This window comes from Hyperoodon ampullatus (assembly GCF_949752795.1).
Source record: "Hyperoodon ampullatus genome assembly, chromosome: 4".
NCBI classification, from domain to species: domain Eukaryota; kingdom Metazoa; phylum Chordata; class Mammalia; order Artiodactyla; family Ziphiidae; genus Hyperoodon; species Hyperoodon ampullatus.
This window is the reverse complement of record NC_136917.1, coordinates 69,951,484-69,970,196: the sequence shown is the minus strand read 5'-3', so window position 1 is coordinate 69,970,196 and position 18,713 is coordinate 69,951,484. Positions and strand designations below refer to the sequence as shown.

At 41.4% G+C, this 18,713-nt stretch overlaps 1 protein-coding gene across 3 annotated transcripts in view; it reads left to right on the top strand.

Moving 5' to 3' along the window:
• MEGF10 (multiple EGF like domains 10) overlaps positions 1-18,713 on the top strand; it is a gene marked incomplete at both ends in the record, with an annotated part of 154,294 nt that overhangs the window by 118,936 nt on the left and 16,645 nt on the right. For all 3 annotated transcript variants that reach the window (XM_079704028.1, XM_079704027.1, XM_079704026.1), the window contains 5 exons: positions 2,225-2,327; positions 14,741-14,887; positions 16,077-16,211; positions 16,738-16,866; positions 18,447-18,575. In XM_079704028.1, the coding sequence (XP_079560154.1) occupies positions 2,225-2,327; positions 14,741-14,887; positions 16,077-16,211; positions 16,738-16,866; positions 18,447-18,575 (643 nt within the window). The remainder of the gene's footprint in view (positions 1-2,224; positions 2,328-14,740; positions 14,888-16,076; positions 16,212-16,737; positions 16,867-18,446; positions 18,576-18,713) is intronic.

Genomic DNA, 18,713 nt, shown 5'->3' with positions numbered 1-18,713 from the left:
GACTTCATGATTTAAAGTGCCTGATAGTGAACAAAACCATAGTGACTACTAAAAGAATTGAGGTGTTTCAACTCAGATTGGATACAGGATAGGAAAAGGAATAGATGTGGAAATTAGTTAGGCAACCTTTGTGAGAATCCCTTCCTTCCTCTCTCTCCTGGTTCCTGCCACCATTCCCCTCTGTTTTCCCTATTCTAATATACCCATATCTTCATGGCAGCCAGTCACTAGCATTTGTCAAACACCCAGTGTATGCCTGTCAACTCTCCAAATATTGTGTTTCCATTATAATGGAAATCCTCCAGGCTTTGGGGTGGAGAGTGGCAGGGCATTGAAAGGGGGGTGGTGATGGTGTCACAGAAAGCCTCAGTGAATGGTGAAGGGTTTGGAAACAGCCACCTTTTAACACAGATATCTCTGAAGTCACACAAATCTCCATAGATTTCCATGGTTCAAGGCTGACTCTGTTCCCTTGACCTACTTTGGAGACACCCATCATCAGAACCCCTGTGCCGAGTCTGCCGCAGGCCAACAGGGTGGGCAATGGGTAGTGCATTCTGTAGTAACAGCCCATTTCACTTGCTTCCTCTCACACACGGGGACAGTTTCCTTCCCTCTTTTCCATTGCTCTTTCTCCCTATGCTCTCGAGCCATTAAGCATTCTCTCAGTGGTGTGTGTTCTCTGCCTCCCGGGGATCATCTGATGGTGAGGTGACACCATGACCCCCTGAACTGGCCCCCTCGAGGGGGGCCTTCCACAGAACGCTTTTCTCCCTGGGCTTCCTCCTCATTAAGTGCAGCCCATTTGGCAGCTAGAAAGCATCTCACCGGGGGCTATTCCATGCCCTCCAAACCCCTAGGACAAAGTTAGCTTAGCTTTGCCTCCTGTCATCCACCAGTGAACAGATTATTAGTGCTCTCAGATGGACTTGAAGATCACCCTTCACTCCCAGTCTGAGTGTGGACAAAGCAAAGCCCCCAGCACAATCTTGTACTTTTTTGGTATATTATTAGATGCATTAATAAATCAGCAAAGGCTGAAGATGGTTTAGTGGCTCACAGTGTAGCAAAGCTAAATCCTATAAGCCCGAACAAACATTAGTAGAACCTAAAAATGTTTTTTTAATATTTTATTTTAGTAAGCACTAGAAAAGTGATTATGCCATCTAACACCCACTACCTGTTTAATGCTGGTTCTCGGTGCCTCCCTCTTGGTAATTTTGCAGCTTGGTGCTGTGGGAGGTTTGTAGTTCTCTCCCTCAGTCAGGACCTGGCAAAAGAGCAGGGCTTATAAATGCAGAACTTTCATTCCTCTCCCATAAACTAAATGATCACGTCCGTGAAGAGTCTCATCTCTGCTGGACCACCAACGTGGATGTGCATGTGAAAACATTAAGGTCTGGGAGGGGATGAGGGCAGGTAGTGGGGGGTGGTGTGCCCGACACACACTGCATCCTCGCTCAGGAGGTTGAATCAGAATGTTTCATGTGGTTTAGATGGCATCATGGAGATTAGGATGCTAATTAGGAAAAGTGACAAAAGATGTTAATTTCTTCTAATTCTATGTATCTCTTCGGCAATTTATGGAAATGATCTTCATCATTAGAACTGTTATTTTTAAAATTTTAGGCTTTCTTTATCTGGGTCAGGGACTTCCCTTTTCACTAATGAATAGAATGCCTTGTAGGAGAATAAAATTCTGGAACCGTGTATGGTGGCAGATGTTAACTTATTGTGGTGATCATTTCACAATATAAACAAATAACGAATCATTATATTTTAGACCTGAAACTAATAAAATGTATGTCAATTATACCTCAATGGGGAAAAAAATGCCCTGTAAGGAGTACTGAAATATTTTATAAAAATCTTTAGGAGCAAAAAGACAATATTTTTATGAGTTGTGGCTCATGGTAAGATAAAGATTCTTTTAATTAATCAGCATGTTTACCTATATTTTCCTATATGCACATCAGCATATTGGCATAGTTGGTTCACCATTTGTATGGTAGACATAAACTAAGGTTTGAGCGATTTAAAAATGCTTACCTCTTGCAGCCTAGCCTATATTTGGGGGGCCAAGAAGACATGGGAAGAGGTGATTGTAATGCATGCTGCTGAGAGGTGTTTGGGAGGGGAGGGTGCTGTTTCTGAAACGGCTGACTGAGGTCCCTCTCATCTCCCACCATGGGATTCCCATCCCTCATTGCTATCTTCCATGCAGGATGGCACATATGGGCTGAACTGTGCCGAGCGCTGTGACTGCAGCCATGCGGATGGCTGCCACCCCACCACGGGACATTGCCGCTGCCTCCCCGGATGGTCAGGTGAGAACCAAGGGACACTACTTGAAATGGGAAACACGCCAACTTGTGCCTAGTGCTGTTCCTTGCTACTTCAGAGAAACATGCACAGGTCAACTTTTTAGAAAAAAATGAAAATATGGTAAAGTCTCCAGGAAGCAGACAAATTTTTACCCAAGAAATATTACTGCTAGGCCTAATTAATCTGTAATCCAGGGATGATTTATTGTTGAATCAGGCAAGGGCAGTTCTCTTGAGTCTTCTGGTATGGATGTTACGGAAAAACCTGAACGAACTTTTTGGCCAACCCAATACAACTATCAGAATTCACGTCATCAAGAGGGGAAAATTGTGAATTGCTGTGAAGGGTTTAGCAAGACCTCTGTGGTATTTTTGAGCATTGAGGAAAGAATGATTTTAATAAACCATAAGAAAATAAGTTCACCTCAGTGAGGCAAAACTATTAAATAGTTTTATGGTTAATATGCAAATATTAAAATATTTATTACTAGAAATATTTCTTACAATAATATTTGTCTTAAAAATTCATAATATGATTGAGGACAAATTTTCTAACCACAAGGTAGAAGTTTCTCCTTATTTATATGGCTTCTTGGTTTCAGCCAGGAAGTTTATTAAACTAACAGTGGTCTTGGGAGAAGAACTATGTTTTTGCTTAGGATATATAGACTTGGGAAATGGCACTAAATGCCCAAGCAAATTGGGATCTTGCTCTTCTTTGTGATACATCAATTCAAGAGTGTTCTAAGAAGACAAAAGAAGCCAAAAAATAGAATTTTAAACACTCATTAAGAAAAATTACTAATGGGAATGCAATAGGAAAGTTATCGGATATTGGAAAGAATGAACTGAATATATTGATGAACATTTCTTCTGTAAGTAAATTGAAACGTTAACTGCTGATTGCCAACTTAGAGTGAAATCCTGTTAAACTGGAGACAGGATTAGAGGTAGATAAATGAACCAAAACTTTCATTTAAAATTATATTCTCATTGGAAGTCATTTGTTTGTGCTTTTGTATATATTTGTGTCTAAATATATTTGTATATATATTTAGAGAAGAGAGAGGGATTTGTAAGACAGAGCTGTTTCCAATTGGTGATTCTTCAGTATCCTCCAGAATAGTTTTTTAACTTGTCCTCTAAAAGAGAAATTGATAGTAACAAGCCCAGTATTCTCTTCAGTGATGGTTCATATTTTCAGAAGATGGGTCTTTCAGAGAAGACTCTTATGCCTCCATACCAGAGTTGTCATGTTGAGGAAATTATGGAGTGGCCTTACCTTTTAGCAAAAATGCACACAAAGAAGACTCTAGAGAAATAATAATAAGTAATGCTTATTGAGCGCTTACTGCAGGCTTACAACTCTATGAGGTAGAAAATATTATTTTCTCCTTTTTACAGATGAGGAAACTGAGGCAAAGAGAAGTTAAGTGGCCTGACCCAGAGTCTCAGAGTCAGTAAACATGAGAAATGGGATTTGCACCAATGCGGTCCCACCATGTAGCCAGCTCTCTTAACTTTTACACCCTACTGCCATGTGTGGACTTAGTCCAAGAAGTGCTGGGGGGAGAGGGAAGTTATGCTGAGATTTATTTTCAGCATGGATGAAGACTTCTGAGAATTATATGAGAGGACCATGGTGCTCAGTGCTGATAACTAGCAACCTTTTTATAGATAGATAGGTAGGTAGGTAGGTAGGTAGGTAGATAGATAGATAGATAGATAGACTCACATATCATAGAATTCACCTATTTAAAGTGTAGAATTCAGTGTTTTTTAGTGTATTCAAACAATTGTACTGCCATTACCACTATCAATTTTAGAAGATCTTCATTACCACCCCACAACAAAAACCCTATTAGCACCTATTAGCAGTCATTTTCCATTTACTCCCAGCTCACTCTCCCACCCCCTTCTCTCTACTCTAGGCAACCACTAATCTACTTTCTGCTTCTGTAAACTTGCCTATTCTGGACATTGTATAGATTCATATAATATGTGGTATTTTGTAACTGGATTCCTTCTCTTAGCATATGTTTTTAAGGTTCATCCATATTGGAGCATATATCAATACTTCATTCCTTTTGACTGGCAAATAATATTCCATTGTGTGGATAGGCAACATTTTATTTACCCATTCATCAGTTGATAGACATTTGTGTTGTTTCCACCTTTTTGGCTATTATGAAAAATACTGTTATGAACATTATTGTACAGTTTTTGTGTGGATGTATATATTTTAGGTATACACTTAGGCATGGAATTGCTGGGTTGTATGGTAACTCTAAGTTTAACGTTTTTAAGAACTACTGCACTTTTTTTCCAAAGCATCTGTACCATTTTGCATTCCTACTAGCAGTGTATGAAGTTTCCATATCCTCACCACACTTGTTGTTATCTTTTTGATTATAGCCATCCTGGTGGGTGTGAAATCTTATCTCATTGTGTTTTTGATTTGCATTCCCTCAATAAGTAATGATGTTGAGCATCTTTTCATGTATTTGTTGGCCATCTGTGTATCTTCTTTGTAGAAATATCTCTTCAGATACTTTGCTCATTTTTAACTTGGGTTATTTGTCTTTTTATTATTGAGTTGTAATATCTCTTTATATATTCTAGCTCTATGTCCCTTTTCAGATATATAATTTGCAAACATTTTCCCTCTGTGATTATTTTTTCACTTTCTTGATGGTGTCTTTTGCCACAGAAAAGTTTTTATATTTATAAAGTTCAGTTTATCTATTTTTTTCTTTTGTTGCTTGTACTTTTGGTGTCAAATCTAAGAAACCATTGCCTAATCCTAGATAACAGTGATTTATGCCTGAGTATTCTTCTAAGCATTTTATAATTTTAGCTTTTTCATTCTGGTCTTTGGTACATTTTGAGTTTGTTTCTATATATGGTGTGAGGTAGGGGTCTAAATTTATTCATTTGTATGTCAATATCCTGTTGTCCCAGCACCATTTGTTGAGAAGAACATTTTTTCCCCCACTGTATTGTCTTGATATCCTTGTCAGAAAGCAATTTACCATAAATGTGACAGCAATTATTTCTGGACTCTCATTTCTATTCCATTGATATATATGCCTATCCTTATGTCAGTAACATACTCTTTTGATTGCTGTAGCTTTGTAGAAAGTTTTAAAATTGGGACATGTGAGTCTTCCAACTTTGGTCTTCTTTATCCTTTATCCTTGGCTATCCTGAGTCCTTTGAATTTCCATATGTATTTTAGGATCAGCATGTTAACCCCTGCAAAGAAACAAGGTGTAAAATTAAAGAGGATTGACTAAATAGATCCATGAGAGTAATATTGCCAATTTATCAATATTAAGTCTTCAGATCCTTGAACGTAGGAGGCCAACAGTAACCTCTGCAGTGGTGTCTCTCAGCTCTTTGGAATTTGTTGAGAGCTTCTTTGGCTTCTGGCAGGAGTAAACTGAGAAAAACTGTAGTGTGCTTGATTTCTAGTGTTTGAGAGCTACCTAGGGAAACAGGTCAAGGCTTGTGTAATAGACTTCATTTTCTGTCAATAGGAGCTACCCACAGAAACAAGGACTCCCTAGCCCTCTAATTCCTCCTTGACTTGCAAAGCCTGAGATAACTGACTTCCCAATGTGAAATTCCACCTTCCCATGTTTCTGTTTGGCTCTTAATTACTAAATGTTAAAACTACATCCCTCCAGGGATTAAACCAGATTTTGTGACTTCACAGCGTTCTTGAAGTTCTCAAATGTAGTGACCAGTACTAAGTTCTCAAAGACCACAGTGAAGCAAATAGCATTTTAGCCCCCTGGCAAATTCAGAACTTAACTAACAGAGAAGTCACATCATTTGTTTTGGGCCATACTCCACCAAATCTACTTTTGTCTTATGAATATAGAGGAAATGTGAGATGTTCCTGAACACATCAGTCATTGATCAAGTATCCACCTGCTTTGATGATTTAGAACAAGCCTGTGAAAAGCATGTGCTAGTATACATGAGAAAAGCAGGAGATATGATTTAGCCTGAAGCCAGCTAGAAAATGTGTTAGTTGCATTCCATAGTCTGGGTCATGGGGTAAGACAAATGATCCCATCTGGCCTTAGACCTCTGGAGCTCCTGTGGGGATGCAGTGGCTTTGTCACACAACATAATCTTGTAATCCTCTGTCCATCTGTGACTGGTCTGCTTCTCCAAAGGGGAGGAAGTTGTGCTGCTTCATTTGGTCTATCACTTGTTGCCCACCATCTCTTTGCTTCATGGCTCCAATGTCTAATTCCTGTGGGTCTTCTGCATGGGCTGTTGGTCTGTAAGTATCTAAGACTGCTGGGAGACATTTTTTAGAGCAGTTATCCCCTGCACTCAACAGAACACACTTGTATAAGCAAACATATGTAGAAGAAAAGAAAGTTCCTGAAGTTCTGGAAAACACCCTACAGTTGGATCAAGAATTGGCTTATTTTTCTAAAGGAAAGAAGAGTAGACTCTGTATTATGTACACAGAACACCATTTCATTGTCAAAACTGGATAGACTCATCATTTTTCATTACATACTTGTTTTGAGTAAGTACCTCATAAGGACATTTCAAAATAGGAAGAAAGCTTTGCTTTTCCTTTAGATATCAGGTTTGGGGCAAAATAAGTAACCTCAGTCCAGGGAAACAAGTGATTCTGTTTCCTTCCTCCTTATTGTGGAGATTGCTCTAGGTGAAATGTTGAGAATCTCTGGAGAGGGTAGCAAGTATGTGGGATGACAGTGAGGCTTTTGTGAAGGAATCAATGAAATCTAACACAGGGACCTGGGCTCTTCCCTCGACCAAATCATCAAGATACTATAGAGGCACCAAATGTTCTCAGCCACTGAGGATGGGGAGAGGCTGATCTGGCCTAGGAGTATGGATCCAGCAAGAAGGGTCAAGAGACCTTTATCCCTCTTTGAAAAGAAACTGACATACCCACATTGAGGAAGTCAGGCACTAACATGATAACACTGAGGAAGTCAGCTTGCTTTCTCACCAAGGGGCTCATCACCATCCTTGTAACTTCACTCTCTTTTCTAATGTTTGATGGTCTTTTTTCTTAAAGGAAACAAGACTCTTATTTATTTCTACTATAATTGATAGTCCCATTTTTACCTAGTCATAAAATAAGTTTTCAAAATGTACTACCATAAATATTAACCAAAAGTTGCATCTGACATCCCAGTTACTATTTCCAAAAGAAATGTAGCATTTTTCAAAAGAAGAGACATGCACTTTTATTATATGTTTTTAATTAAAACCTTAATGTATTGATGTGTTTAGCCAATAGGTTACTTTATCAAACAGAGGCAGATTGCATTAAAAAAATGGGAAAAAATGAAACATCGGGGCTTCCCTGGTGGCGCAGTGGTTGAGAGTCCGCCTGCCGATGCAGGGGACACGGGTTTGTGCCCCGGTCTGGGAAGACCCCACATGCTGCGGAGCGGCTGGGCCCGTGAGCCATGGCCGCTGGGCCTGCGCGTCTGGAGCCTGTGCTCTGCAACGGGAGAGACCACAACAGTGAGAGGCCCGCATACCGCAAAAAGAAAAAAAAAAGAAACATCAACAAGATATAGGCTAGGCTGTGTCCTGGGCTCCTTCTCCCACACCTCTGCTACACACACACACACACACACACACACACACACACACACACACAGTCTAATAAAATGAAATTGACTCTTCAAAATCATTATTCTGAAATCCCAGGTGTCAGTGAAATATAATTAGTGTATGTGTGTGTGTGTATGTGTGTTTCCAGAGTAGTGGAGTGATATGCTTTATAAAGTTTTTCCCAAAAACAGTGGAAACACGCTGATGTTTTTTTTCCCTTCCTTTCTGCTCTGACTTCAGTCAGCTAGATCACCTCTTTGCTGAGTGTTACAGCTAATCAGGATTTCATTCCAGCTGTCTGGGAGGATATGCACTCTCCAGGCTGGTTCCCGACCCTGGCTAAGATCACTGTCACCTGGGAACTCCTTTAACTCATATATTCCTGATCCCCACTTCACACCTACTAAACGACAATCTGGAGGGTGCATGAGGAGGAGGATGGAGTCATTGCCAGCCCATAAAGTACCGTTCGGACAAATTTGGAAAAGGTTTGGAATTCCCTCAGGGTGTGCTTCTTGGTGGTAGAATGCAATGAGCTGGATTTCTACTCTAACTTAGCCCTTTAGCCAGGGGCTCTTGTGCAGCATACAACCTGCACATCCTTACCTGTTGGCCCTGTCTGTTATTTAAAAAGTTACCCTGGTAATTGCAGGAGTAATTACCCATCTGTGGGTTGGCTTCTGCTCTACCTTGCTACTCTAGTGATTGAAGAGGTTGGAGTCCAGGGGAGCATTTCTGTGACAGAAAACCTCATAGCCAGTGGCAAAAGACTAGAGGAGGCTTAGAGATACATTCATTCCAGAACAAAAAAGTTAAATGCTAAACTGAGAGAAAAGAGATTAAGATGCCAAAGCAAAGTCTAGGAGTCTTAGGAAAGAGAGCGGGACTAGCAGGGCATGGATAATGATGAGGAGGGGAAAGGAGAGTAGGAAGAGAGGTGGGGTGCTCGTCTGAGCCCAGCCAGGGAGGGAGGCACTGGAAAGAGGAAACACTGCAGGCAACTTCATGAGAAGAGGCCAGCCAGCTTTTCTACTCTTCCCAGCAAGCAGAACCAGGCCTGCAGTGGTCCCAGCACCTCTCCAGAAGGACAGCCCCCCTTTCTAAGTTTCCCCACACACACCGAGTTTGACCAGCTGAGTAAGGGAGCTGCTGCTTCGGACACTGATCGGTGATGCCTGAATTGTCATAGTAAGGGGAGACCCACCTTTCTTTGTCAAGTGACATAGAAGTGCAGATTCAAGTGCACATGAGTTTTAATCAACGTACTTTGCACCCAATCAGCCACAAGTGCAAATGACTTGTTATTTGACCCTTTAAGATATTGGGGCAGGAGGGGTGGGAAATGTGCTAGCACATGCATATGTCTGTCTGTCACATGGTCTTGGGGGAAGGAGTAATTTAAAAGCAGAACATGGGGTCCCTAAAGTGAGGGTGGAGGGAGGGGCTCGCCCTCCCAAAAGAAAGGCTGTTGTAAAAGCCAAGCTTCCAGATCCCTAATCTGCCTGGCATTTCGTTCTGTTTGCTTTTATCTGGGCCCAGACTAAGTCAGGCCATGCTCTCTGGTGTTTTGTGTTGCCACTGCAAATACAACCATCTCTGATTTACATTATTTATTTATCAAGATTTTTTTTCAACTTGGCTACCAATATAGCAGTTCCTTCTTCCTTTAACTTTTATGGTATCGAAAGAGAAAACATTTGATTTATCAACCATTTATTGAGTATCTCCATGTTGTATGCAACCACAGTGCTTCGGTGCTAGGAACAGGAAGATGAGGTAGCACCGGCTCCTGGCCGGCAGGAAGACACTCATGACTCTCAGGGAAGTCATTGTGTGGGCAGAGGTAGATAGACCAGGGAGTCACTTGTCTACACTGCCATACGTCTCTTCTTCAGGTGTCCAGAGGATTAGAAAAGCAGAGACAATGTTATGACTAAATAATTTAGTTCCTCTCTCCTATAATCACCAGGCCCAGTGATTGTTAACAAATCTCACTCTTTGCTCTAACAGATATTTAGTAGCTCGTTGCTCGGGAGAAAGACATCAAATCAAAATCATTTCCTTCATTCATTAATGCCCCAAATATTGCAATACTTGTATAAGGAATATATACAGTTAAGCAAGACAAGGAGTTTGGGTTAGATCTCTGAGAGGGGAAATAATGACACCCCAGATGATTTATTTACTGCATTCATGCAATCACAAATGCCTAGTGAATGCTGATTTCACGTGGAGGCCGTGGGTATAATGCATCAGGCATTAAATGCACGAACATTTCTTTAGAGCTGCTTAGCTGAAGTTTATCACGATCACTCAGCCATTGCCTAGCAACTCGTGAAGGCTATCAAAGAGCTCTTTGTCCTCAGTCCTGGCAAAAACAGTCCCGCACAGACCTCCTTATCAGTGTTAGAATATTTATCAGGAAAAAATGCTTCCATTGAACTAGAGAGTCCTGCAAATTTAAAGACATCCCCTTCCGATTTTGTCCCTTCTTCCAAGTAGTGTAGGAAGTTGTTTCCTGAAGTAACTTGTATTAAAGCCTCTATCTGTACTTTGATAAACATTCCAAAAGAATTTCCTTAAGATGTCCCATAATTCTTCTATTGCTTTCTAATCTGGCCTAACATTTAAAATCACAGACCTGAGCTCATCAAAGTCTGTCTTGCCCAAAATAAGCAGGGCAGACATTTCCACCCCCTTAGCTGGGAAGAGTCCCCGTTTTAGGTGCACAAAACATTCACGTGTTGGGCTTCCTGGTTTGAGTGCTCTTCTCGTAACTTCTTCAGAGAAGCAAAGAATGATATGGTTGCTCCATACAGTTGGAAAATGGTTCTGAATATTATGTTGGAAAGAGGAACTGTGCTTATTGACTCATTCAACAAACATTTATTTAACACCCTCCATGTGCTGGGCACTGCAGTGAACAAAAGCAGGCATCATCCGTCTCTCCCTCACAGAGCTGCCAGAATTCCTAAACTACCCTGGATGGAATATGGGCGGGGGGATGGTCTTTCATCTGCATTCTCTCCTGCACCTCTGTGGAATTCATCTTGCCCCCAGGTGCCATTGATTTCATTCAAGACCTTGTCATTTTTATCACTTTTTACTTGGGTAACCCAAAATAGCCACCTGACATGTCTTCTTTCTTCCAGGCTCATCGTCTTCAAACCATCATCTTCCCTCCTACAAAGCACAAATCTAACTATGCCTCTCTCCTACTTAATTGTCCATCTGGTCTCTGTTAACACCAGGAGGAAGCTCATACTCCACAGCATGGCATCCTTGACTCTTCCCTATGTGACCACTGCCTGCTGCCCATTGCCTTTCCTGCTTTTCCCAGCACCAATTTCAGCTGTCCCCAACACTTGTGATTTCTGAAGGATAGACACATACTTCTTAGGGCATGAACCTTGCACCCACCATTCTGTTAGCTTGGGACCCTCCTCCACCTTCACAAGGTAACTCCTTCCCTAATCATGATCCCCAGACAGGGTTGGATATGCCTGTCCTGGGGCCATTATCACTCTAGAATTGGAGGTCTTTTTTAGAGAACCTTTCACGAGCAAGCCAGCAGTTTCTAGACCCCTTGAATGTTTATTGAGCTGAATTCTCTTTTCTGTCTTTGACAAACAAGGTAAGAAAAAGATGTCTTATAGCACTCCAGCAAGGTTGGCAAAGAGTAGGATAAGAACAATGGAAATAATTAAGGAATAAAACACATACACAAATACACACACACACACACAAAACACACAGCCCCTCCCACCCCCCCAAAAAATGGTTAAAGCAAACTTACAATTCCCTATCCTGGAGAAAGTTTCATTGCAGGGTTAGCCCTATATGGAGGTCATATCAGTGGCCATATACCAAGTGTGACCTAGAGAAGCACTTACCCCAGTACTACCTCCTAAATTTCAGTCAGCCCTACTGCCTGAAAATTCCACAGCTAGAGATTTATTTCTTAGGCTTCTAACTTGTATGCTGTCTTAAAATACTAATATTTTCTAGAGAAGATAACAACTCAGCAATAATAAATTTATCTTATCTTTTTCTGACTGTAAGATGAAATGAAAGATAACAGGAGGGCACAGAGGTCCAGGGGGGAGGAATAGCAATAGGAGAAAATGGTGAAGCAAGAGGAAAAAAGACAGCTTCATGCTTTTTTCCTGGAGTTGCCCCTTGACTGAAACATGCTTTATATTTGTCTCCAAATAGATTTGGCATTAATATCTGCAAAATGATGACTCACTTTTACTAGTGATAGAGAAAAAAAAAAGGAATTGAATTTTTAAAGCGAGTTGGTAATAGAATTGTTATAATTTACTTGCCAAGGAAAGACTTCTTTGCAGCCCTAAAATAAAAGTTATTTAAACATAAGCTTGGTTCTATTGAAATATGCTCATATGATTGGAGACAGAAGGCTTGATAAATGATCTCTAGAATTCCCTGTGATTCTCTGGAAATGAAATGATGGGTAAATCATGTGAAAAAAAGTTTATCTTTGTAATGGATCTCCTTGCTATATCGGGGGCCTTGTTAGTTCTATGAAAATTACCTAGATAAAGTTAATTGTGACTGATGGTTATGTTAACCAGCTGGACAAACCTACTAGAGAAGAGGAAACAGATATGAAATAAAGGATCACTTTATTCTGATTTGCCAATCTGCCCTGGCATCATTTTTCTTGACATGCTTTGATTGAGAATGTGCTAATTAATACATAAATCATGATAATTTCTAATGTGAAAAAGCAGCATATGCTTTTTGATCTAAAGTGTATTCCATCTTAACTGCATTTATTGTCATGTAGAGATTTGGTAAGTAGTTGATAAACTAAATCACCATAAATGGCTAAATCTCCACCTCCCGCAAACGCCTATCCCACAAAAAAAGTGTCGAAAATCAGGACTAATTTTCAGGATGATTTTCAGATTAGCCAGATAATCATTCAGCTTCCACTTCTTTAAAATCCTAACTCGGATTTGCCTGGGTAGCTCTAGACCAAAATGGCCAGGGGTCGTCTGGGTCTCAATGAAGCAGGTGTCCCATATTAGCTGCTGCTAAATAGGAGTGCTGGGTCACCATCAGAGCTCAGGACTTGAATTTGAATAGAGAGTGAAGCCTGTAGCGGGTTACCTTTATGGGTACTTCTTTCAAATTTGGAAAACAAACTTTAGATTTGCAGCCTCTTTCAAAGTGGTTTGCTCCTCAATCCATTTGATGCTTCTGCCTAGTAGAGCTATGAGTCAAAACACCAGCTAAGGCTCTGGGGCAGCTTTAGCACACTTGGGGAGCATAGCATTTGCAATTCCATCTCAGTTTTTTGAAAAAGATTTGAAAGAAAGATCAAATATTTGTGAACTCAAGAAAGAAAATATCATAGTAGGCCAAAATTCCACGTTTTATTTTATGGGGAACACTTAAACCCCAATTGGCTTCTAACAGGCCTGCTTGCCTTTCTTCAGCCAGCAGCCAAGCTAAAATAACAGTCTGTTGTAAGTTCAAGTGAAACACAATGAGGTCTGTGCTTTTTCATGCCTACTTAACAGCCTGTACCATGCAGAAGACTTTCAGATGGAGAAAAACAGGAACAGTCAAAAGTGGAGTTATTTCAGCAGAAATGACTGGCCACCAATTAGCAACGTTCACTTTATGGTTTGGGGCTGCTTCTGTGTTAAGGTTTGGGCCATGGTAACTTTTCTTCTAATCAATTTAGGAGCAAAAACTTTAATACAAAACAGGGCCTTGTCAGCCTCCTTGGTACGGGTGGAGTTCGTGTTCTGGAATCGCCAGAGTGGGAGTGGGCTTGTTCGTACTGTGTTTTCACTTGGTCTGAGGCCAGCAGTCTCCAGTTCACTCCTAATTATAACTCATTCTTCTTGCCTCTCAATGCAAGGAGCATTTCTTTGAGTTGTGAAGTATTCTGACTTACAAGAAAGAGCCCCCTGTGGCATTTCGAATACAGATTTACAAAAGAAACTTCCATTTACCTCAAGTAAAACCTGGTTTTATTTTTAGTTTTTGCAACTTTGGATTTTCTTTGTTTCCTTTAGGCATTTGGTCACTCGTAACTGACTCTAAAGTTTCTCTATTTCCAGATTGAGAGTTAAACACCTGCATATGGGTTCATAATAATCAATAGCTTAGACAACAGCTATGAGTAACTTCATTAGTGATATTCTGCCTGTGTCTGCCCAATGGCAGATTAAATGTTTAAAGAGGAATTTGGTGGCACAGATTAGTATATCTTTCTGTCTTGCACACTGTATTTTGAAAGTATTTTAAGACTGTGTTTATTTGTTTGCTCCAGGGGAAGATTTTCTTTACGTAACACAATTTAACCACCTTTTGCTTCACCTTATCTTTTTACACTTTGTCCATTTCTCCATAAAAACAAAGAATGGGGAAGGGAGGAAGTTACCGGAGGCTAAAGGACATAGTATTTTTGATAAATGTTGCCTTCAGTAGACAGAGCCCTTGGGCTTCTCCTCTGCTCTCTCCTCCTAAAGGAGAAAAATCAGTATAACAAAGATGTTCTATTTCTTCCCCTTTATGACACCACAGAAAACAGTTCCGGGATTATTTTAATGGTACGATGATATGATATATGATCCAATATATGATGATGTATTGATGTGTATAAGTGGATTTTAAGCCTTGTATCATCCCCACTCACTGCTGCCCGTGATACCTCAGAGTCGACATGGTGACCTTGGTCCTGGTCTCTGACTTAGCATCCCAGGCACCCGCCCCAACGGCTTCTCACTCAGCCTTGCCCGTGTGCCTTGTTTCAGGTGTCCACTGTGACAGCGTATGCACTGAGGGACGCTGGGGCCCCAACTGCTCCCTGCCCTGCTACTGTAAAAACGGGGCTTCGTGCTCCCCCGATGACGGCATCTGTGAGTGTGCGCCAGGGTTCCGAGGCACCACTTGTCAGAGAAGTAAGTGTCTCGTTAGACGGCAGTTTCCATCTTCCCTTCTCAGATCACTGTGTACAGAATCCTGATCTCTGTCCCACCCCTCAGTTCATAGAAGTGTTCTGTTGCAGTCGAGGGCAGGGGAGAGTGGCGTAGGTCACCCTGTCCTTTGCAGAGCTGTCCTCACTCGATAGCCCTTCCCCAAAGGCTTCATTCTTTCCAACCTTCAGGACTAACCTAACAGATGGGGCTTTAGCCATTTCTTCTCAGGAATGATTTCATTGCCTTGTTGGCATCATCATCAGTTTCTTGATCCTGCCTTAAATCTTGCAAACGGTGTTCCAGAAATCCATTGACCTGTAACTATTTTATTCAATCATTTTGGCATTGGCCTTACCTTAATTACCAGAAGTCAACATCAGCCAAACTTTGCGGCAAATCATACGTCCTTCTAGTAGTCTGAAAGCCAGTGCTCAGGGGAAAATAGGATTGCAGAGCTTAAAATGGGGGCTGATGACATTGGTCAATAGAATTTTTGAGTTAGGGAGTGATCCATAAGATTTCCCTCAATCTTTCAGTAAATGTAATCAAGAAAGGAATATATGACTAATTGTAAGATACATTATTCTATTCTTTTAATTACAATTTTTTGCATTAAGTGTTCTGTGCTGTCATTCTATACTTAAATCCAAATAATGTCTTGGGAAGAGCCTAATTATAAAGCATTTTGCTTTTTCACTTTTCAATTACAGTCATTAATCTGGACCATTTTGAGGAGGAACAATCTTTTAATTCTGACTGTAGATCTATTTATTGCCAGAAATGACTCTTAAAGAATAAAGGGTTAACGTGTGGCTTGAAAGTATTTATTTGGGCCTTGTTAGTATTTAGAATTTTATTTCTTTAATTTATTTGCTCAACAAAAATTCCTCAAGCCCCTGCCCTATGCCAAGCTTCGAGCTAATTGGGGCCATAAATGGGAAAATAAAGAGAACTAAGACATTTTGCCTGCCCTGAAGCAATTCAGAGTTTACTGGCTTCTTTTCATTATTAAAGAGTGCCCTCATTCCTTTTGTTGTTGTTTTATACTTGGAAAATTCTCAGTATCATTAAAAAGAATTTTTTTTCTTACCTCAAACTTGAACTAGATCCTTATGTGGAATAAGAGAGAAACACATCTCCGGGAAGATAACTATTTCCTTTCTGTTTTCAGTCTGCTCCCCTGGTTTTTATGGGCATCGCTGCAGCCAGACGTGTCCACAGTGTGTGCACAGCAGTGGGCCCTGCCACCACATCACAGGCCTGTGTGACTGCTTGCCTGGCTTCACAGGCGCCCTCTGCAATGAAGGTAGGGTGCGCAGGCTTTGGGAGAAATACGTGGTGGTGAGCACGCCCCATGCAGCCTGTCCTCAGGCTTCCCAAAGGACACGTGCGTCTTCAGCTAGCAGCTAGCGATGCCTTCTGGTATGCTGTGGCTGCAGCTTCTGTAAATATTACTTTGAGCTTTGGAAAAGCTGGCTTGCCAATCCAGCACAATCTCTTTATTCTCTGAGCTGTGCTACTTTTCAGTTTTAATTGGAAACGGCCTTCCATGAAAAAACAATATGAGGAAGGATTTTGACTCCCTGAGCAAGGAACCAGGAAGATTTCTAGAAATGTGGTGATGTCTCCTGATTTGTGGTGCCTTAATGAGGGTCTTTGGCTTTAGATGTTTGTAAAAATGAGCTCATTCAGGATGAGGGATGCTCTTGAGTGGAGGCAGCTACCAAATGGATGGCTGGGTTGATGACCTTTAAAGTCATTTCCTATCCTGAGTCTAGGGTTCTGTGAGATGAGATGTAATTGTGAGTTTCTGACCTATGATTTATTCACAGTGTGTCCCAGTGGCAGATTTGGGAAAAACTGTGCAGGAATTTGCACCTGTACCAACAATGGAACCTGTAACCCCATTGACAGATCTTGTCAGTGTTACCCAGGTTGGATCGGCAGTGACTGCTCTCAACGTAAGTCTTGTTTGGGAACAACTGATCAACCATTTATTTACATTTGTTTTCAAATTCTTTAGGATTGAAGTATGAGTATTTAAATAATCAAGAAAGACTATATGAATAATTATAAGATATGTTATTTTAATTTTTTTTTTTTTTTTTTTTTTTTTGTGGTACGCGGGCCTCTCACCGTTGTGGTCTCTCCCGTTGTGGAGCACAGGCTCCAGACACACAGGCTCAGCGGCCATGGCTCACGGGCCCAGCCGCTCCGCGGCATGTGGGATCTTCCTGGACCGGGGCACGAACCCTGCATCGGCAGGCAGACTCTCAACCACTGCGCCACCAGGGAAGCCCTGTTATTTTAATTTTTAAGTGGCTTTTTTCCCCTCAGTAAGAGTTCTATGCAGTGGTCCCGAATTTAAATCCAACTCATGTCTTGGAAAGAACCTAAATAGGTAGCACTTTGCTTATTCACTAAAATGATTCTTCATTTGTAAAATGAGGGTCTTGTACTCAGAAAATCCATTCAAAAGTTCATTCCAGACTTCAAGTGTCAGCTGTGATTTTTCCCTTGCTCTTGGGCAAAAATGGTACACACAATTATGGGAGAAAATTTTTTCATTTTTTAATTACTTCGTATTTATTTATTATCTTCTTGGGGCCATATTCCCTACTGGATAACCATATAGAAATTGTGTTTCTTCTTTTAAGTAGTTCTTGAAGTGTTAGTATGAATAAAAAGTACTTCTTTGGTAAATCAAATCATTTTACCCCATAATTTTAAATGTTATTTCACAGATACTTTATCTGAGGTTCTGATTGCTCTTCAGTGCATGATGACCCCTAATGATTTAGTTTGATTATTTTCCGCTTTGTCCAGTTAAGAGTTTTTACAGTAAACCAAGTCTTACAAACAAATGGGAACCTTCACATTTAAGACAAGCCTCTAGGGACAGCTCTAGAGTAGAGTGACACGTGCAGGTTTAGACATCACAGACGTGAATTATATGACCTTGGGTTCCTTAACTTCTCTCGAGTCACACCATCTTGCGCATATGGTCTCTGCTCAAATGTCCTCTCCTCAGAGAGGCCTTCTGTAAAGGAGTAGCCCCCATCATTCCTGTCCCCTTTCCCTATTTTATTTTTTCTTATAGTCCTTACTTCCCTTATTTTTTTGGTCGGCTGGGTGGGTGGGTGGTTTGCCTGCCTCCCCAACTAAACTACAAGCTTCCAGAGGGTGGTCTGGACCTTGTCTTGTTCTCTGCTATCTCCCCTGGGCCTACAACAGTGCTGGGCATCTATAGGTCTCAATGTGCGTTTGTTAAATAACTAACTCTGTAAATTTGGAATGATGTTTACTCTGCCCACCTCACCCTGCAGTCTGTGTACGAATACCATGTCCGTCATGATGGCTGCTGTCGCCATCAGCATTACCATCCGGAATTGAGACTGATGCGGAGCACGGTCTTTCTCAGTCCTGATGCTCACTGCTGACCTGTCACACGCGAGGAGCTGTGTAAGGCGGGTGGGATCCTCTCTTCGGGGTACTGGCCTCAGGACTCTCACAGAGCTCTCCATGCATGCTGTGCTTTCAGCTTGCCCACCTGTGCATTGGGGTCCCAACTGCATCCACACGTGCAACTGCCACAACGGGGCCTTCTGCAGCGCCTACGATGGGGAATGCAAATGTACTCCGGGCTGGACGGGGCTCTACTGCACTCAGAGTAAGTGGCATGCCTTCGGAGGCTCACCAAAGGGGGGGCCCACCCCAGGGGACACGGCCCTACCCTGCGCATGCATGAGCTGAGCTCCCCAAGCTTCCTGGCATTGGAAAGTTTCATCACCCAGTGACCCTGAGACAT